Source organism: Dasypus novemcinctus, chromosome 1, assembly GCF_030445035.2.
Source record: "Dasypus novemcinctus isolate mDasNov1 chromosome 1, mDasNov1.1.hap2, whole genome shotgun sequence".
Lineage (NCBI taxonomy): Eukaryota > Metazoa > Chordata > Mammalia > Cingulata > Dasypodidae > Dasypus > Dasypus novemcinctus.
The window spans coordinates 87,074,995-87,096,918 of record NC_080673.1 but is presented as its reverse complement, the minus strand read 5'-3'; the positions used below and the strand labels follow the sequence as shown (position 1 = coordinate 87,096,918).

The 21,924-nt window shown below is 35.2% G+C and overlaps 2 protein-coding genes across 8 annotated transcripts in view; one reads left to right on the top strand and one right to left on the bottom strand.

The window, feature by feature from the left end:
- The window catches only part of ZGRF1 (zinc finger GRF-type containing 1), a 149,353-nt gene extending 145,172 nt beyond the window's left edge, over positions 1–4,181 (bottom strand). Inside the window, 2 exon segments of the mRNA XM_058293946.2 lie at positions 534–623; positions 3,957–4,181. Of these exon segments, the coding sequence (XP_058149929.1) occupies positions 534–554 (21 nt within the window). The 5' untranslated portion in view covers positions 555–623; positions 3,957–4,181.
- On the top strand, positions 4,174–21,643 carry LARP7 (La ribonucleoprotein 7, transcriptional regulator). Of its 7 annotated transcripts, none has more exons than XM_058293943.2 (13): positions 4,174–4,322; positions 10,326–10,526; positions 10,843–10,943; positions 11,025–11,108; positions 11,280–11,444; positions 11,526–11,619; positions 11,774–12,133; positions 12,223–12,361; positions 14,035–14,186; positions 14,896–15,014; positions 17,947–18,106; positions 18,304–18,395; positions 21,242–21,643. In XM_058293943.2, exons 2-13 carry the CDS (start codon positions 10,328–10,330, stop codon positions 21,320–21,322), a joined length of 1,746 nt encoding a protein of 581 aa, XP_058149926.1. In that variant the 5' UTR covers positions 4,174–4,322; positions 10,326–10,327; the 3' UTR covers positions 21,323–21,643. The 7 variants fall into 7 exon arrangements, with proteins under 7 accessions (XP_058149926.1, XP_004480927.1, XP_071071152.1 ...); XM_004480870.4 differs by having other exon boundaries at positions 12,217–12,361; XM_071215051.1 differs by having other exon boundaries at positions 4,222–4,359; positions 11,777–12,133.
- Positions 21,644–21,924: the final 281 nt, after the last annotated feature.

The following is a 21,924-nucleotide window of genomic DNA, read 5'->3' as shown; positions in this document are numbered from 1 at the left end:
ATATATATTTTTAAAATTTAATTTCTAATATGAAATATATTATTTGATATCCCCATAAACAAAAACCCTTTGGAGTTCACAATAATTTTTAAGAGTATGAAAGGGTCCTGAGGCCAATGAATTTGAAAACTACTGATCTAGATACAATCATTCCAGTTCTTCAAAAGAAAGAAATTGCTTCCTGGTCCAAAGCTTCCAAAGAATTTGTTACAAAGGACTTTAAATAACAATATATAGTAAGCAAGAGGTAGGATTGTCAGATAAAATATGAGTGCCCAGTTATATCTGAATTTCAGAAAAACATGATTTTTAGTATAAGTATGCCAAATATTAAGAGACCTACTTAAACTAAAAAATTATTTGTTGTTTATCTGAAATTCAAATGTAACAGGAAGTCCTGTTTTTTGTTTCTTATTAAATATGGCAACTCTAAAAAGACATTTGTGAAATTCAGGGAAAGGAAGGAAAGAGAATAGGAAAGAAGGAAAGGAGGGAAGGAAGGGAAAGCAAATAGTGAAAATGGTAAAACTTACAATGAATTCCTGATTTTCCATTGTTTCTTTTGAAGTTATAAGCCAGTCAGGTCCAGCAAATTCTCAACGGTTACTCACCTATTATACCACCTAAATGAAAAATGACAAAGAATATTCAACACTGCTGAAAATAAGCATAAAATATATTTTTTCTCCACAAACCCTTACCTGGAGAGAGGAATAAGACTATCTAACCATCGAGGGAACAGATGTGATTAAATTATCTGCCACTGGGAAAAGGATTTGGCTCAACTGATAGCAGGTCCACCTACTACATGGGAGGTCCGGGGTTCGTTCCCCAGGGCCTCCTGACCTGTGGTGGTGAGCTGGCCCACGCGAAGTGCTGATGTGTGCAAGGAATGCTGTGCCATGCAGGCGTGTCCCCTACATAGGGGAGTCCCACACGCAAGGAGTGCGCCCTGTAAGGAGAGCTGCCCCAGGCCAAAAAAAATGCAGCCTGCCCAGAAGTGGCACTGTACACATGGAGAGCTGATGCAGTAAGATGATACAACAAAAAAGAGACACAGATTCCCGGTGCCACCGACAAGAATACAAGCAGACACAGAAGAACACACAGCAAATGGACACAGAGAGCAGACAACTTGTGGGGGCAGGGAGAGAAATAAATTCCTAAAATAAATAAATAAATCTTTTAAAAAAAATTATCTGCCACTGAGGACACTGTAAAAAGACTTAACACCACTATTGTGGAAAAGACTTTGCCAAGTTTTTAAAAAACTAAATAAAATATATGAAACTATATATAAACTTATATACTACATATATATTTATATATGTATAAACTACATATGTGGTTGTCTGCAAACATATTTCTAGGTGCCATAATCTGTTTCAGAAAATATGACTTTCCCCTCAATTTTGACTAAACTTCAATTTTTAAGTTTTCCGAATTGCTATGGTCACCACAAGATGGCCCCCTTATGTTTTAAAATTTTCCTTTTCACATCTAAAAGTCAATACAGCACAGTATTTAGGACCAAATACATATTATAATGCCTCTACAAGGAAAAATATTTTGAATTCTCTTGCAATGGTACTAGTTTTCCTATGCTATTGGTTAAAATTTGTGGGCAAATTTGGAACTCTAAAATCACTTATAGCACCGAAGTATGACTTGGAGAAGTAAACAGACAAGCCAAGCATATTTTCTCCCAGCTCTCCTCCCCAGGCAATGTTTCATATGTATGGATGGTCCCTGGACCAGCATCATAGAAAATTTGTTAGAAATGCAAATCCTTGGGCCCCATCCTTAACCTAATTATCAGACAGGCTGGGGTTGGGACCCAGTAGCCTGTGTTTTAACAAGCCCTCCAGGTAATATTAAGTCCTCAAATTAGCCAACACAGCACTAAAAGACACAGGGGGCTCCAATAAAATGATAATTTGAGATTCTGGGTTCAATTCCTCTAATATATGTGTAAAATATATAAAATATGCTCCCTATATATTATTTACAAAATATATGTCTACTCAGTATTATATGCCAGACATTTTGCTAGCCTTAGATTCTCAAGGAACTTTCAGTATAGCAAGGCAATAAACAGTAATTATAATAAAATATGATAAGAATAAGCACAGTAGAGGCAACCCAGCTCAGCCTAGGGCATCAATGTTTCCAGAAGGAGGTAATGTCTGAATTTTAACTTGAAATAACCATTAACTAAGAGAAGATGCCAGCGAGAGAAAAAAATTAAATTTAAATTTTTCAAAAAAAAAAGACAATAGGAAGTTAAGACAGGATTTTAAGAATATAAGCACACAAGCTGATTTGTTACAAAGACCACTCTAGTTGCTGTTTTGTAGAAGTATGGGGTAAGACATAGCCAAATGATATATGAATCCTTGCCCCACAACACAGGTCACAGGACTAGACCCAGACCTACAGGGGCACTGCCTTTCAGAAATACAAATCTCACATTCCGAGACATGCACACACCCCCTCCAGCCCTAAGGAATTGTTAGATGACTAATGAACGCTAAGACGATAACAGAGAGGTCAAGAGACACAGCACTGTTGGTGATTTCAGAGCAACTTGCTCCTAGCCACTGAATGGACTGGACATTTTGTGTATATAGATGGGACTCTATGGTGAAGCCATGGTGCCTGGCAAGTGGCAATTATTAATCTTAGATCTCTTTAATAAATTATTTACTCTGTGCAACTACATACTAGACACTTTTTTAAAAATGCTTTAAATGCTCACAACAACCTTATGGTGTACTATTTTTAATCTCCATTTTACAAGGGGAAACTGAAGCACACAGTAGTTAACTTGCCCAAGATCCTAAAGTAAACAAGCAGCAGAGACAGAATTCAAAACCAAACGATCTGGTGCTCATATTCAGAAAAATTACATTATATAGGTATGTATTCAGTACCTACAATGTGTCAGTCAGGAATTGGGCTAAATACTGTACATATATTTATCATTTCATAATCATGAAAAGTAGATATTATCACAATTATACATTAGGAATCCAGTGTTTACTAATTTAGAATTATTTATATACTATTTTGAATTTGCAAGATAGATTTCCCATAGTTTTCCCAATTTAGTGAAATTACTGCTGGAGTTTACAATTTAAAAGGAACTAAGGTTCAAAAAGTCTCATAAATGGTAAATGAGATTATAGGATTAAACCTCAAGAAAAGTCTAACTGGATTAGAAAAGATTCATAAGAGCCCTAATTCTCCAACGTGTAGTGGAGAGCTGACACCCTTTTCTTACCCTTAAACAGGAAAAATGGTTTCAGCCAACAGCATCATATATTAAGATGCAAGGATGAAAAATTTTCCCAAAGTGTTGATCTGTCCCGTCTCAAGCGTTGACCTACGTGTAAACGGCGAAAGAGTAATCCGCAAAATTTTCAAACTGCTGTGGAGACCCCAATCGTTCTGCGGTATTTAAATTAAGTACAGATATACATAAATTCACATACATACATACAAATAAAATATTTCTCAGTGAAAGATGAGCTATTCTCCTAGTTAATTACCACGAGATGTTGAAATGTTTTTGGTCTTTTTGTTTTGAAACAAGCAAAAAACTTTCAGCGGGGTCTTTCGTAGCCCTAAATGTTTCACAGACCAAAAAGATGGTGTCATTCAATAATATCCTAAGAAACCAATCCGTCCAAATAACTAAAAGAAACCACATTTTATTTACAAGTATTCTAATAACCGTGATCCTCTGTAACCAAATGACAAGGGAGACATGACACTTTGGCAGACCTAAAAGCAAACACCAAGACCCTCTCCGTTCCTTACTCGGAAGCAGGAATTGCCCAGTCCGTAGTTTCTTTGCTCAAGTCGTTCCAAGTCAGCGACGCGGTTTTCCACTCAAGTCTCCAAGCCTACCCACCCTCTCTATCCCCAGAAACACCGGAAACAGTTCAATTCACCTGTTCCTTGTCCAAATCCTTTCGAAATTCTCCCGCCAAAGGGATGACGTCACTAACTGCGGCCCACACTAGGTGAGGACCCAATTCTTAGCCCGCCCACCACCACTTGACCCAAACCGCCATTTTCAACTCGCGAATCACATTCTTCATTGGCTTGGTGCCTCCTCAGCCGGCCGCGTTCTCCGATGCCCCGCCCTCTCGCTGCTGTGACTAAGCGACGGACGCACCGCCTCCTGGCTGTCTCCTGAGGATGGGTGAACGGTGTCGCTCATCCTATGACGCGAAATATTCACGACCGTAAGGATCCGAAAGCGGAAAGGGTCGAAGGACGCAGTCTCTGACCCTTTGTTTTGCGAACTGAACTGAGTAAGTTGCACGTGAACTACAGGATCGGTCACGTTAGGTGAGGTCTAAAATGCTCATAGTCCTTTGCCTTGCTGTCCATTCTATTATCTGCCGTCCTTTCACCCCGCCCCTCCCACAAACCCATTTTCTTCTTGTACTAGTCCTCTATGCGCACGCGCAAAAGCCCTCTGGCGGCTCTTCAATTGCAGTTTTAAGTGAGCAAGGGCGCGTATTGTCCGGCTTTGGGAGGGTTAGAGCACGCCCCACATTTGGCGGCGTCTGTGCGGAAGTACGGGGGCCGAGAGGGACAGTAGCCTTAGAGATTGTACCTTATTTTGGGAGATTGGACTTGGGCTTTGGCTGCTGAAGGGTACCAAAATGTAGGGCGTTGTATTCCAAAATTTAGTCCTTTTCTTTTGCAGTACTGTGGTCCTTGTCCTGAAAAAGTTGAAAATTCGATTATGCAAGGACTCAAATCAGAAGTGTTAGAAGCGTAATGAATATGTTAATGGAGTCTTAGAGAAAGCAGATGAGCCAATTAAGGAATATGTGGTGGTGGGAGACCACAGACAGTAAGAAGACATTTAACCTTGCCCTTTAAGATTGAGTAGGGTTTATTAAACAAAACGAGAAGACTCATTCAGGTAAAGGCATAGGGGCAAGAAAATGTTCCGGGATTATTGAATAGTCCAGTAATATCCAACTAACTGGCTTCTTAAAGTGAGCTTTAAACAAAGAAAAAAAAGTTACTGTTTAACAGTGCCAGTTACTTTATGTACGTTGTTTTGAATCCCCACGATTCCCCTCGGTGGTTTCTTCCAGCTTCTTTTTACAGAAGCTCAAATGTTAAGTGATTTGGACAAAGATAACTAGCTCAGTGATCCCAGGTATGTTTGACTCTCACATTACCTACCGTTTAGTATAAAATTCTATAGTTTGCTATCATGTAAGGTGATGTTCTGACCTGGGGATTCTTAACCCAAAATCCATGGTACTTCAGGTAGGCTTCAAGAAGTCTTGGTATATATAACATAGCATCAACTATTTTCAAGAACAATATTAAACCTGATAAGCAACAAAATTCAGACAATGTGTAACAAGAAACTAATGGCCTTTCTATAATCCAACATTCAGTTATCTACAATGTCTTTGTACAAAGGGGGGAAGTCCATTGTTTACAGGCGTGTTATGTTGAAAATAAGGCTGCAATAGCAATTTCATATACCATCTCACAAAAATGTTATTAAAACAGCAATTAAGATTTCACAAATCAGTTTTTTCTTAATATATACTCTGTTTTTAATACATACTATGTTATAGGAAGGTGCTAAGGAATTTCTATTGTTGAAAGTTTTGATTTAGATTGACTTCAAAGAAACATCAGATCTGTGTTTTCCACAGGTTACAGTTTCTATAGAGGATGGATGACTTCTAGAACACTTTATAAAATGTTTCCATATGGCTACATATATTGAGTGTGTACCACATAGCAGCAATTTAAGTCCTTTATAAACAGTATTTTCATTAATTCTCATAACAACCCTATTCATTAAGTGTGATTTTTATCCACATTTTATAGACCACAGAGAGATGGAGTGACTTGCCAAGGTCTGTACAGCTAGTAAATAGATTTTTTAACTAGGTAGAATATGGCATCCTTAAATAATATGATGATGGTAGGAAGAATAGGCCTAGGGAGGAAAGAGAATAAGTTTGATTTGGGTCTGTAATGACAGTACATGTATTTGTTATCACAGGATATTGTAAAAGTGCAAACTTTGAAGGATAAGGCTAACAAAGGTACTACTCGTGACTTCCTGATCCCTGCAGCCACTCCGTAGAGGGAATCTAAGTTGTGCCATGTCTTATATTTCTTTCTGCTTAATCTAAATCTTCCTCTAAACAAAGGTGTTCAGTCATCCACAGAATCTTTTTTTATTATAGAAGTTACAGATTTACAGAGAAATCATGCATAGAATGCTGAGTGCCTATATACCACCCTATTAGTAACATCTTGCATTAGCGTGGTACATTTGCTGCAATTGATGAAAGAACATTTTGATAATTGTACTGTTAACTATAGTCAATGGTTTCCTCTAGAGTTCGCTGTATTGAACAGTCCTATGAATATATATACATACTTACTAATTTTTATTCTAGTAACATGTATAGAACCTAAAATCTCCTCTCTTAACCACATTGAAATATTTTATTTCATTGTTGTTCACAATGTTAGGTTTGCAATGCAAGGTTGTGCTGCCATCACCACCATCGATACCAAAATGTTTCCATCATCCCAAAAGGACACACTCTACCAATTAAGCATTAAGTCCTCTTTCCCTACTCTCACCCCAGACCCTGATAACCTATATTGTGTTTTCTGACTCTTAGGAATTTGCTTATTCTAATTACTTCATATCAGTGAGATAATACAATATTTGTCCTTTTATATCTGGCTTATTTCAGTCAACTAATGTCTGCAAGGTTCATCCATTTTGTCACGTTATCAGAACTTCATTCCAGAATATATATTTTAAGGTCTCAAATTGCAGACATGCTTAATGTACCTTATACAAGAATTCCTAAATTAAATACTCCAAGCCACAAAAATAATTGTAGGAAAAGGAATAAAGGTGGGTCTCTGGACCAAGAAATGAGAATGATGATAAATACCTGGTTTCTGGGAGAACTGTGGCTTTCTGGGCAAATGTAGTTCTGATTTCTTATTTCCTTATGTAGGGGGTTTTGATAAGGAAAGGAATTAGAGAGCTGACAGTCTGCCCTTTTTAATTTATACTTTCAGAGGGGGAAAGTTAGTAACAGAGCCAGCTGTAGTGATAATCACAACCTACATTTATGTTTTATTTATATCTTACCCCCTTACAAAAAAAAAAAAGAAATGCTTAACACTTTACATTTTATAAGGTACTGTTAAATATATTTATTGAATTATTCAAAATACGTGACGTTCAAGCCAAAGTCCCTGAACTCAAAGAGTTTACATTCTAGTGAGATAGTAAAATTATAATTCCCAGAAGTAATACAGGATAATAGAAAATGGTGATTGAGGGGGTGGGTAGACTTAAGGTTGGCAGGAAGGGAGTTATTTTAGAATGGATGGTAGAGAAAGCCTCTCTGAGAAAATGACATTTGAATAGCAACCTGAATGAACAAGAAAGTAATTTATACAAATATGGTAGAGAAGGCAAAGAGAGCAGCAAGACTTTAAAAGGCCTTGAAGTTGAATTGGCCTTAGTGTATTTAGAACAACAGAAATATGGTATGTGGCAAGAGTGAGCCTGCTAGAAATAATTATAGCAGATAGATTAGAAACAGATATACCTGGGCCAGATCATATAGAACCTGGTTAACTACAAGTAAGGATTTTAAGTTTCATTCTGAGTGTGATAAGAAACCTTTGGAGGATTTTGTGCAGGGGCTTGACATGATCTGATTTACATATTTTAATTATCCTTGTAGCTATCTGGGGAATTATTAGAAAGAAAGAAGAGGAGAAGCAGGCAGGTCCTTTAGGAACCTCTTGCAGTAAGTAGTCCATGCAAGAACAATGGTAGCTTAGACAGGTAGTTGTGGTGAAAGAGATGAGAAGTATTCATATGCAGGATATATTTTGAAGATAGCACTTACAGAAATGCTGATGAATTTGTTGTGATGTATTAAACAAAGAAAATGGGGAATGATTTCTAAGTTTTTGCTTCCTCAGCAATTGTGTTTTCTGAGATGGGAAAGAATAGATTTGTTAAAAGTCAAGAGTTCTATTTTTGCCAATTTAAGTTTGTGATACCCTTTAAATAAACAAGTAGAGGCTTCAAATGGACAGTTGAATATTGGCTTTGGGAGCAAATGAAGCCACATGAAGAAAGTTTTCAAAGAGGGAGTGAGCAACTGGAAATGTTGCTGAGAAGTTAATAGCAGAGGTCGTCGATGACTTTGTTGGCAGTTTTACTGCAATGGTGGGAAGGAAAGCCTGACAGGATGGGTTGAAGTGAGAATGAAGGGAGGAAAGTGGTTATGGGACATAAAATGAGACTTGATTGATTTTCTTTATTATTAATGACGTGTGTGCATTTGTGTATGTTAAACTAGCATCAACTAAATACCTCGTTACTTGTATGTTTTCAAAATTAGTACTTGGATGAGGAACCAAATCCTATTCTAAAAATGTCAAGGGGAGCAGATATGGCTCAAGGGATTGGGTGCCTCCTTCCCACATGGGAGGTTCTGGGTTTGGTTCCTTGTGCCTCCTAAAAACAAAACAAAAAAAGACAAAAAAACAGGCAAACAAATGAAATAAACTCAGGGAAGCTGATGTGGCTCAGTGGTTGAGCACCAGCTTCCCACATAAGAGATCCAGGGTTTAATCCCCAGTCCCTGTATCTCACACACACACACAAAAAAAGTCAAAAGACTTCTGTTTATTTTGGTGAGAATGCAGGAAGAGATTTGAGGTAAAATTCTTTAAGGGTACCTTCTTACTGGACATCACTTTGAAAACATGTCAAATTTCTGTTGCTATCTGCAACATCACTGCTCAGTTACAGGTTCTAGGTGGCAGTCAGACTCAGGAAACACAGAAACTTTAATACTGTCCTCACTTAACTTTAAAAAGGATAAGAGGCAAAAGATATAGCAGGTGCAATATTTTCATCACATTAGGCCTTGCAGTTTCCTCATCCATCAGTTACCAGTTCTTCTATCCACTCCTGCCACCCCCAACCATTGACAGCAGGAGTGTATAGCTACCACCGATAAAAGCCAACTGTATTTAGGTCACCTTGACACAAAAAAACTTTTACCTTCTTTCTCCTCATCCATCTTTTATGTGGTTCTGGTTGCATAGGCCCCAAGGCCTGCATACCAACTAATAGTTCTCCCAGCCCAGGTGCAATGGGAGAGTCCAATACAACCTTCCTCATTAATCTTAGCTCTTCTGTGTTACGGAGACCAAGATTATTCTTTTTTTTCATTTTTGTGTTAAGTACCTTACTAAATTGCCACTTCAGTAGATTTTTAAAATGTGTTCCAGGGACTAGGGATGTGTCAGTAAGCAAGGGGAGAAAATCTGATTTCATAGATCTGACATTTTCAGAAGGATGAATAAATAAATTAGTAATGTTAGAAGGTAACAGGACAGTGGACTTGGCCCAGAGGTTAGGGCATCTGTCTGCCACATGGGAGGGAGGCCTGCGGTTCAAACCCCGGGCCTCCTTGACCCATGTGGAGCTGGCCCACGCACAGTGCTCATGCACGCAAGGAGTGCCCTGCCACACAGGGGTGTCCCCCACGTAGGGGAGCACCACGCACAAGGAGTGCACCCCATAAGGAGAGCCGCCCAGCACGAAAGTGCAGCCTGCCCAGGAATGGTGCCGCACACACAGAGAGCTGACACAACAAAAAGAAATAGATTCTCGTGCCGCTAACAGATGCGGACAAAGACGGACGATACAGCAAATAAACAAGAGAACCGACAACCGGGGGCGGGGCGGGGAGGGAAGGGGAGAGAAATCTTTAAAAAAAAAAGAAAAAGGTAACAAATGCTATGAAGAAAAAATAAGGCAGGGGAGATACAGTTAAGTTTCTGGTTTTAGCTGTATTTCCGGAGAACACCTCTGAGGTAACAGCTGAACAAAGACCCTAAGAAGTGAGCTGTGTTGTCAGGGTTGCACAGAAAGGAGCAAGTTCAAAAGGCCCTTCTTGAGGCCTAGTCAGTTTTCAGGAAAAGCAAGGCCTCAGCTGGAGCTAAGGGAGCAAGGAAGGAGACTTACAAAATAACTCGGTAGGGAAGGAGGGCATAGGGAATTACTGTCAAATAAGCTCTGGGATGGAAAGTGGAAATTAACATTTTAAAATACCCAAATAGACTTTTATATTTCCTTCACTGGAGATGATTCATCTGTTGAGATAGACTGATTTAACTGACTTGGTTACATCTAATATAGCTGGAATGTATCTTCTGAAAGGGAGTTGAGATTTTCTGTTTTGAACTATTGTGTTAATTCACAGGAATGGAAACTGAAAATGTAAATCCAGACAAGGCAATAGAGGAAAGCACTGAAAAGAAAAAAGATGTAGAAAAAAAGAAACGATCTCGGGTTAAACAGGTGCTTTCTGATATTGCTAAGCAAGTGGACTTCTGGTTTGGAGATGCAAATCTTCACAAGGATAGATTTCTTCGAGAGCAAATTGAAAAGTCTAGAGATGGATGTAAGTTTACCTCTATATAAATATGGGCAGCTCTTTTCTCTTAATAACCACTTGCTCAGCTTTCTCAGAGTGTCAACACCCATTTTTTCTTAATGTGCTTGGGAACCTGCCCCACCTGGAATCATGACCCACACAAACTTGATATAGCGTTTGAGGTACACAGTCCCGGGTAACAGAATCAAGGTGGGTGGGACATTCTATATATATATTGAGATCTTCCCATATAAATAATCCTTTCAAAGTATATATGTATGACTTTTTTAACTATGTGCTATTTCTTACATCTGGTGGCTAAATCCGTTAACTTTTTCATTAGATGTGGATATATCCCTTCTCGTGTCATTTAACAAAATGAAAAAATTAACCACAGATGGAAAGTTAATAGCCAGAGCATTGAAAAGCTCAGCTGTTGTAGAGGTAAGAAATTCTACAGTTTAACTTTCAAAGCATAGAATTAATTAATGTTGAATAATCTCATTTAGTGTGCTCTTTTTTAAGCTGGATTTAGAAGGCACCAGGATAAGAAGGAAAAAACCCCTGGGTGAAAGACCAAAGGATGAGGATGAGCGGACAGTATACGTGGTAAGTCATTTTTAAGAAATTTTCTAAAGCCCAGGTCCCACAGTCAAAAAAGTGACACAAACATATTATATTGAAATTTATTGACCTTCAAATTAAAGTATAGTAATTGAATTTAAAAAAAAAAAAAACCTTAAGCATAAATCATGAAATACTGTGTTCAATTTATCATAGGAATTACTTCCCAAAAATGTTAATCACAGCTGGATTGAAAGAGTATTCGGGAAATGTGGCAATGTGGTTTATATAAGCATCCCACATTATAAATCTACTGGAGATCCTAAGGGATTTGCCTTTGTGGAATTTGAAACAAAAGAACAAGCAGCAAAGGCTATTGAGGTACGTCCAAATCCTAAAAAGGAAAAGGCAAAAAAAGATTTTTTTGGTCAGTGTTACAGTAACTTTTTGCAACCATTTCAGTTTCTTAACAATCCACCAGAAGAAGCACCAAGAAAACCTGGAATATTTCCAAAGACAGTGAAAAATAAGCCCATTCCTGTGCTAAGAGTAACTGGTAAGTTAATCATCTAATATTTAAATAAACAAATATTTCCAAAGACAGTGAAAAATAAGCCCATTCCTGTGCTAAGAGTAACTGGTAAGTTAATTATCTAATATTTAAATAAACGAAGGTGTTTTAAAGGAAACTAATAATAGCATTTTTACAGAAGAAAAGAAAAAGAAGAAGAAGAAGAAAGGCCGAGTGAAGAAGGAAGAGAAGGAAGATAATGTCCAGGTCAAAGAGTCAAATATGGACACAAGCAATGAGAGCGCCTGTAAACTGAAAAGATTGAGGGCAACATCTGAAGGCTCCGAGGTAGAAATGATTGAACCCCAGAAGCCACCCTCAAAGAAAAAGAAAAAGCGGGAAAGAGCTGAAATGTCCAGTGTACCTGAAGTCAAAACAGGGAAAAGGAAAAGAAGTAGCACTGAAGATGCAGAGTGTGTAGCTCCCAGATCAAAAGTTAAGAAAATAGCTCAAACAGAAAACATTAAAAAAGCAGCTTCAGAAGTCAAAGAAAACAAAGGTAGGTTAGAGATAAATAAAGGTTATGTTTCATGCATTTTGTAGCCAAATACCTAACCTAACTGGATTCTTAATTTTGTCAAGATATAGAATTCTCTGTAGAAGAGGAAAAGGACACTGGAGATACAAAAGACGGATCGCTCTTAAAGTCAAAAAGGAAGCATAAGAAAAAACATAAAGAGAGACATAAAATGGGAGAAGAAGTTATACCACTAAGAGTACTATCAAAGTAAGTCCATGGTATAAATTTCACTGCCGGCAATTGACACACTCCATCACCATTGCTAAAGTGCAATTCCACTTTATATTGAACAGAGTTGCATATTAGCAACAGTAGTGGCCTGTAACTCCCAGCAATATAGATAACACAATTGAAGGTTAAGTAGGATTCACCACACTCAAACATGGAAGCACTTAATAAAATAGCTCACAGCAAGTGCTTCCATGTTAAAGTAGAGGGGGTCCCTTTTCTGGCTTAAGCCTAATTTATACATACTAAAATTTTAGCTTAATTAAGTAGTCTTGAAGTCATGAAATGTAAAAAGACTCACCATCACCAAAACATGGAAGCACTTACTTTTTTAGATTTAAAGCAAGTACATCCACGTTTAAGTGGTGGGGAGCCCAGTCTTGATAGATTTGAAATCATTCACTTCACTTCATTAACCTGTAAAATTTAAAAAGTTGAGAGACATACCTTGGGTCAAACAAAAGTGTGCCGGTTTGGAGACACCTCCACTGAAACATGGAAGCACTTACTTTTGTTTTACATAGCAGGTACCCCCATGTTAAAGCAAAGGGGATCTCTTAGACCGCTGCTAAATTATCAGGGTTAGCATGTTCATCCAGAAGGTCAAATTGAATACACTTCTACTAAAACATGGAAGCACTTACTTTAAGAAACAGAAAGTACCTCCATGTTAAAGTTGAAGGGAGTCCAGTCCATTCTACATGACCTTCTTTCCGACGTTAAAGCTTAAGAGAAGAAAAACAAAATGGCATACCTTCAGAGGAAAATTTCCTTTACCTGCCGGTATTCGTTCCAAAGACTTGTGTTCTCTAGAAGGGTAAAAGGCAAGGACTTGAGGCACTTCTATTTATACTATTCTTAACTCCTGAATTCCTTCTGCCTTTTTATCTCTGAGAATCATTACAAGAGCCTTTTGTTATTTTAATGTATCAGCTCTCAGGGAATGTATGATCCTGGGTGGGTCTGGATTTTTTTTTTTTTTTTTGAAGTATACAGATGTCAATGTTAACAGCTAAAACCATTACCACAAGATACCATCCTCTTTAAAAAATCTCTTATCTGCTTGTTTGATGGCATAGATTAGGGTAACAATGAGTGTTCCTGGGGAGCCCCTGGAGGCATTGTGTTTCAATCTGGAAGAGCTCTACCTGTTTGCAGAAACATCTACATGTTAAATGCATGTAAATAAATAAATTGCTTCCCTGGGGTGTTTTTTTCTTCTTAGAAAATCTTTTTGATTCAAGTTAAAACTAAGGAATGTTACCTCTCACATTGGAAGCCCCTTAACAAATAATCTCTAAATTTTACTCTCTATTTTATCACCAGATTTAGCTAATTGTTCTAATAAATTTTACTAGTTAATTAGTAAATTCTGAAATTTTATTATCAAAAAATACAAACATTTGCAGCATGCTCAAGAATTTAATTTGCAAATTTAAAGCTTTTAATCTGAATGCTGGGGCCAGGAGAACTACCCTTTGCTTGTTTGCTAGTTGAATTTAGAACCCAAGAATAATTTGAGTGTGTTTAAAGAAAGAGAAGTTGAGGGAGGGAGTGGTTGCAAATAACTGTATATGTGTATATTTAGATATTTCATTTATTTTTTTAGTCATTTGTTGCAATATTTCTGTGTTTCTTTTTATTCCTTACAGGAATGAATGGATGGATTTGAAAAAAGAGTATTTAGCTCTGCAAAAGGCCAGCATGGCTTCTTTAAAAAAAACAATATCCCAACTAAAATTGGAATCTGAAATGGAAACAGACCGTGGTATACCTAATAAATCTGGAATGAAAAATGAAAAAAGTAAAGATCACTATAATAGTGTTTATAGGATTATGGTGGTACTTATATACTAAAATGCTATTTCTGAGTTCTTATAGGATAGCCTTTCATTTTGAAAAACAATTATAAAATGGTAGTAATTATAATAATTATTTGTCATGTCCAGTTGTAATTTATTCTTGGTACAGGATTATTTGAAGGGGATCTCTTTTAAATTATATCAGTTTTTTTTTCCTACAGTTTTCATAATTAATCAAGTTTAGTAAATATTAAGTGCCTAGTTTATGGATTGGGAATAAAGATTGTAACTTCATCACATAGTATGAACCACAAGCAAGAACAAATTAAATCAAGAGTCTTCTGAATTCTTCAATATTAGAATACATTTTAACTTCCTATAAATTGTAAAAATAGATTTTTACTTTTGAGTTAATGTACATGGGATATTCTGATATAGCCCTCTATGCCTGTATATTTCTAATAAAGTACTTACTTGGTTCAGAGAAAAAGGCCATTTTTAAGGTTTTACAAATGTTCTTCTAACAGTAAGTTTACAGTCATAAAACTATTTCATTTTAGTCTGAAATACAAGTTATTAATTTTCTTAATTTGAATCAACCTGAGAAGGCAAGGAATCATTCACGGTTGTTATTCTAAAACAGTCCTCCTAAGTATTTAATTGTGAAACGTAAGAGATTTATTTCTGGCCTTTTCCTTCTCAAATCAACAGCAAACAATGAAGAATGTGACCCCCAGGAGAAAGTTAATGCAATGGGACCACAGTTTGTGAGTGGAGTGATTGTGAAGATTGTTAGCACTGAGCCCTTACCTGGCAGGAAGCAAGTCCGGGTAATGCTTTTGAGACCCCAGGGTAGTTGTCACTCTCTCCCCTTAGTAAGATTCCTGTGTGAAAATGTCTTGGAAATGGAAAATGAAGTAAATCAAATTAGAATATACTTGCACCTTTTATATTCTATGGTAACTCTTAGGCTTAACTAAGCAAAATTTGAAATTCCTCACTGGAGCAAATTTGCAGTGAATACATGAAAAGTCATTCTGTATAGGAAAATTACAATCTCTGCTTATTTTTATTGTTGTCCTGAAATGGTTAACAACTGTGAGGTTGAAGATATATTCTATAGCCATTATAACTAAAGAACTGAATATAGTAAAATGCTTCCCCAATATTTTTTCCAAGACTTTTATTTCCAGTGAAACTTAATTTTAAAAAAATACTTAGCGCCAAATCTTTTGAAGACTTAAGAATATAGTTGGTATGAAATTATTTTAAAATTGTAATCATCATTATCGGTCTGACTGTGGAGCAAACTAGAGATTTGTGAATTTATTTTCAGTAGATTCAGTAGATGTTGTGACCTAAAAAATATGTCAGAACTGCTATTTTGGAATAAAAGGTAATATGCATATTTTTTCATTTAACATGGATTTAGTTTCTTTTAGTTTGTTAATGCATCCTGTCCGAGAACGGATCCTGGAAGGAATGCAGGAGGTTTTGGAGGAAAGAGATTTTAATTTTTTTTATGTTGTTTATGATTTTTCGTGAAATATTTCAATCCATGCTGAGTCTTTAAAATTTTTCAGCTATGGAAAAGTACTAAAAAAGGCTACAAAAATTTTGCATGCATGCACAACATAAATAAGTTGCACTATAAATTGCTGTGCACACTTCAGTTTTCTTTTTATCATGTATTCAACTTATATTCTAAAAGTCTCTTATACCAACATATATGGCAATATTTCTTTCATATTAACTCTGTCATATTCCTTTAGGTGGGAGTACTATATCATTTCCCTTACTCTGTGACCCATTTATTGGAAACACTTTATTTTTAAACCATGTAAAATGTTCTTCTACATCATTTCAACTATTTTTAAATTCCATTATACTAAAATTCAGAACACATGGTGGTTTGGTTATTCAAAGATCATGGCATTCGCATATTTAAGCTTGATAACCATTGAAGTTGTTACTGTTATGATCTTGCCAAGCGCTCTTTATATGAAACCCTATCCTAAAATCATGTAGCTGTCAATAAAAAGTAAGCTTTGTATTCTCTTTCCAAATTAGGTGAGGTGTATGGACAATCCTAGGGATTACTAGCTTGTTTCATTTGGGATAAGAAGGCTGAAAAATTGAGGGACTTAAATATATAGTCAGATTGCAAAAGCTTTAATAGAAAAATAACTCAAAGTTTGTTATTTGGAGACACTGGCAAAATTTAATTATATTAATCAAACAACTTTCATTGTCTAAATAGTAATTAGATCAATTACAAATTCTTCATCTATGATCAATGAAATAAAAAAATAACTCCATTAATTAAGTTAGTAGTTACTTACATTTTGCTGGAACAAAAACTGGTTACTGCTGTCTGCAACTTGCCCATTTGATTACCTGCCTAATTTGTCATTCTAGGATGGGTTTTAAACCTGGAGATTAGCCTGACATTATAATGGATATTTAGTAAATATCTGTTGAGTTGTGGTAATCTAATCTGTCTGATAAATCAGTCACAGCACTCTCACTACTACCTGTGAATATATTTCAAATTTCATCCCTTTAGTAATGTTTTGTTTTGTTTTGTAAATTTGGTACTAACTAGAGAGAGAAATGGGAAGGATTGGCCAAGTGTATTTTTCTTCAGTTCTTTTATATATATATTTTTTGACTCAGCAAACATTTACATTTACTAAGTACCTATTTTGTGATAGGCAGTATGCTAAGCATTGGGATGAGATAAGACCTAGTCCTTGGCTTCTAGAGGCTCACAAATTTTTACTGGATGTTCTTTATTATTAACTAATGGGCATTTCTTGTTCTATAATGAAATAACTTTTCCAGGTACTCAGTTGTTCTTTCTATAATTTTCCATCTGAAAATTGACATCTAAAAATGTGGGTCAAAGCCATAGGGAGAAAAGATGGATAAGGTTTCTTTTTCAGTTGGAAATCTTCAGTTACTTCTTTTAGTTTTATGAATAGGAATTGATGAACTAAGAATTAGTGTAACATTCCTGCATAAATGCCTGTATACCCTGAAGGACCCGCTGTGAAAATAAAATTGATTAGGATGCAGGAATCTTGTTAAGTCGCCCTCACAGCAGGCATTATAGGTAAAACTTTTCCTTGCTAAGTGACCACAGCCTCTTTAGAAGAAGTTACAGAGAAATTTTAACAGAAAGCAAGAACTTTTAAGCTAAGTTTGGGTTTTTGTAAGGTTCATGAAATTTTTTTCATAAATTGTTATAAAAAGAAGTTGAATGTTTTTACGTATATTTTAAGTCCTTTGTAATTTTGTGAAAAAAAAAATACCTTTTCTCCAATTTTAAATTTTATTCCATCTTCTAACTTACTACTCCTGGACTTGGATGTCTTGATATATATATATATATATATTTTTTTTTTTTTTTTTGGTTTGGGGCCAGGGGCTGGGCAGTATTTTCTGTATGTTCTGCTGTACAAATTTGTTGTCCTTACAAAGTTTACCTTATAGTTTAGATTTTTAGGATGTGGTTTAAAGAAAATAAATGAAACGTAAATTATGATGAGACTTGATATTAAATAGGTTCTCTTCTTTGTTCAGTTGTATTTATCTTTTAAGAGCTTGTGTATATTTTAGAACAGTCGGTCTACAGTACTTAACAATTAAGCTACATAATAGTAACCTATTTATAGAATATATCCTTACACCATCAATAGTATAAATTTTAAATTATTACAAAACATTTTGGTAAAGTCTTTTTACTGAACTCTAATGCAGGATACTTTGGCAACAATCTCAGAAGTTGTTTATGTTGATATGCTAGAAGGAGATACAGAATGCCATGCTAGATTTAAAACTCCTGAAGATGCTCAAGCAGTAATAAATGCATATACAGAAATCAAAAAGAAACACTGCTGGAAACTCGAAGTCCTCTCTGGTAAAAACTTTCATAGAAACTTCTAACAATTCTTATTGCCAGTGATTGTATTACATTTTCTGAGTTTAGCTAATATACACAAAGTGGCATAAAATATAATCAAATAACTATTCTACTTCCTAGAGAACGTTTGGTGCTTTGAATATGCTTATTCTTAAGTATCTATATGTTCTGTGATCAAGATTTTTGTTTTCAAGGTGATCATGAACAGAGGTATTGGCAGAAGATTTTGGTAGATAGGCAAGCCAAACTTAATCAGCCTCGGGAAAAGAAAAGAGGCACTGAGAAGGTAATCAATTCACATTTGATTTTTTATTTTGTAGCCTGAACTTTTGTTGGAGGATGAATTTCTTCTAGAAGTCTATAATTTGTAGTGACAAAATAACATTGATTTTCCTATACCTTAACAAAGATTTACAGAGAATATATTTTACATTGGTTTGGATCTCAAAACGCATGAAATCAGGATTATTTAACCTATGAGGGTACATAATTTTAATTTAGAGTCAGTTTTCTTTTTTTCCTCTTTTTAAGTTAAACCGTCTTTATTTCTGGCCATTGTGTTTTTTAGTTTGATGATAAGAGATTATTTAGACTGTCCTAATGGTAAAACACAATACTTTTAAGAGCATAGTTTATAAAGATACAAACTCCACAGATAAGATTCAGAAACTTCACACATAAATGATCCCTATAGCAATGTTAAACTTATTTGTTTTCTCTAGGATAGTCAACAAATGATATAAACAAGCGTAAGCAATTTAAATTAAGCCCTGTGTTCAATAATTTTATTTTCGTGTCAGTTTTTTAAATGATACTGTGCAATTTATAAAATAGTTTTTATTGCTACTTAAGCTGGCATATTCTTTTAAAAATTATTTATGTAAAGGTTAAAACATTTTAAAGTGTTTGGAACAAAATAGGACACATAAGGAAATGTATACTATAAAAGTCTGAGAAAATCTGAAAAAATAAGCTTCCTTTTATAATTGGTTAACACTTAAAGTCATACTTCCTGTATTCCAGGTTTGTTGATTTGGGGTCATATTCCTAAAATTATTTCTTTTAACTTAAAAAATTGAACGTCTTTCTTTAGCCTTCCATTGCCAGGATTCTTTAGAATTTAAGATGATTTGGGGGGAGGTTTCCTGCTGGTCTTTGTTAATTCTCTTTCCTTGAAAGAGACTGAACTTGCTGAAATGGGATGGCCTCCTTCCTTCCTAAGAACTCTTTCGAATCTATGAGGTGTTAATTTTAAAACCTGCTTGAGATTATTTAAATGTTAAAATCGTTAATTAAGAACAGGTAACTGAGATGAGATCACTTTGTTAAATAACTTATTCTTCTAATTGATGTGAAATTCCATTTAAATTATGTATATGTTTAAAACTAGGAGTTAATCATTTAGTTTAGATTTTAGAAATTTAGAAAGATTCTGTGTTTGAAAATTAAACTTGAGGCAAGGAATAAACAATTGACTAGGAAGTTTTATAAATTGAATTGGAAACCAATTAAGTAGCTCTATCATTGACCTTCAGTCTTGTTAATTAGCAAGATTTGTGTGATAAGTGGAAACCTGAAAGCAGGGGATCCTGCCTGAACACTATGGAAGTAGCTTATTTGCTTATCTCATGAAGTGAAAAGAATGTACTATACAAAGCTTTTCAGAGGAGAGGCATATACTATAATTAGTTTGTCACCCTCCACTTTACTATTTATTCATTCAACAAATTTTTTAATGCTTCCCTTTGTGTCAGCCACTATTTACTGGTCTAGGAACTGGGGATATGGCCATAAGTAACAAATTCCGTTTTCATGAAGCTTACACAGAAGACAGGTCAGATAATGATGAGCAGGTTATGCTGTGCAGTAAAATAAAGCAAATTAAAGGGCATTGTAGGGTAGTTTTGCATCAGGTCAATTGCCAGGGAAGTTCTCCCTGCTGAGATGACTTTTGAGCCATGAGTGAACAAGCCAGGAAGGTGGAGGATACTGCTTTGGGCAGAAGCCCTAGAGATAGGGTTGTCAGGGACTAGGAGGCAAGTGTGGCTAGAGTACAGGAAACGCTTTAGTAGTGGAGATTGAGTGCTTAGAAAAAATGAGCAGAATGTTAGTGATTCTGCCCAAGATATGACATAATACTTTATTGACTTCGTTGCCCAGTGTTTCAGCAGTAGTATTGAAATTAATCCATCAATGAATGACAAAAAAGTACAAATAAAAAACATCGTTCTTAATTTTCATGTTATACAGTAGAATAATATTGGTAACAGTTTCTTCATTGCCCTCCCTGTTTTCAGTTAATAGAGGATGAAAAGGAGGGAAAAAATGAATATGTCAAGAAAAGTTTTATATTTTCTTCAGATACCAGTAAATTAATGACCTCTCACAAAAAATCAGGGAAGTGGGGGCTATTAAAAAACTCTTTTGAGGAATACTCATTACAGTTGATATTTTTAAGAGAAAAGGATTCTAATTTACTCTTAAGATAAATAGCACATTTAAAATTTTTCCATTAAGAAAGCTTTTGGAAATTTAGACATTTTCAGCAGGTTTCTTCTGAGTTTCATTAAAGTAATTTCAATTACTTTAAGATGTTTCCCAAACTTTATAAAATGTTACAATAAATAAACTTTATTTAGGATATTTTTCATTTTCTAAATTTATATTTGTAAGCAAACCTTTATGTAGCACTCAGCCCAAAATATGTTGTCTTATTGGAATAACCTATAAATTGCCAAGCGCAGTGTAATTATTAAGGACCACATACCATTGAAGAAGTGCCTTGGTAATACTCATACCCACGGGCATATAAAACAACAAAATATGGATCTTGAACCCTTCTATAAAAGGGTAAAAAAAATCATCTATGTGGAATGACTGCTGATAATCGAAAGATTTTAGTAAAATGAAACCAAAAAGTTTTGGATAACTCAAAGATTAATGACTTACTATTTAAAAAGCTATAATCTAGTTTTTTATTTGACTTAAGCTTAATATCTCATTCATCTCCCTTTCTCTTTTCTAAAGAGAAAAGTTTCATTCAAGCCGATATGTGAATTTTTTCTAGTCATAATTAGCTTTGCCTTTCTGAGTATCCAGTACATTCTAATTTCTGATTTTTTCCCTCTGTAGTTAATAACCAAAGCTGAAAAGATTAGACTGGCAAAGACTCAACAAGCAAGTAAACACATTAGATTTTCTGAATATGATTAAACAAAAAAACTATGACTCATCTCTTAATGTTTCACTGGGTACTTGAGTTATTCATAGGAAATCCATTTTTATTATGGTTGTGCTGCATAATGAATATTGTTCAAGGACCTACATCTAATTAAAAGAAATATCTTCATTCCTCAATCTGTAAATAAAACTCTTTTTTTAAGAGACAAATACATTGTATTACCACAGTTTTTCATTAAACATTTTATTTGTTGAAATGATCCCTGTAGCAATGATGAACTTTGTTTTTCTCTAGGATGCTTGATGTAAATCAACCTCAAAGTGATGTAGTAAATAAATGTGTTTTGAATATTATTAATTTTGTTGTTTTTTTATTATAAAAGCAATATATAATTGTAAAAATAATCAACACTACATGAATATATAAATTTAAAGAGAAAACGTGATTAACAGCCTTAACAGTGGACCCTTACTGTACTTAATATCCTGTGACTTGCTTTCATTTCAAATATCTTGGATGACTTTTCATGTCAACTTATACAGACTTGTGTAATATTTCACTCTATTTACTGCAGTTTTCCTGTCCAAGCTTCCACTGCTGACTGTAGGAACTGTTCCCAATTGAGATGTTAAAT

What these genes read in the sequence shown, in the direction of transcription:
- LARP7 (XM_004480870.4), top strand. Translation starts at nt 10,328, where the DNA reads ATGGAAACTGAAAATGTAAATCCAGACAAGGCAATAGAGGAAAGCACT. An exon ending in TGAAAAGTCTAGAGATGGAT is followed by an intron (nt 10,527 to 10,842) that starts GTAAGTTTACCT and finishes CTTTTTCATTAG; the next exon opens with ATGTGGATATATCCCTTCTC. An exon ending in GAAACTCGAAGTCCTCTCTG is followed by an intron (nt 18,107 to 18,303) that starts GTAAAAACTTTC and finishes TTTGTTTTCAAG; the next exon opens with GTGATCATGAACAGAGGTAT.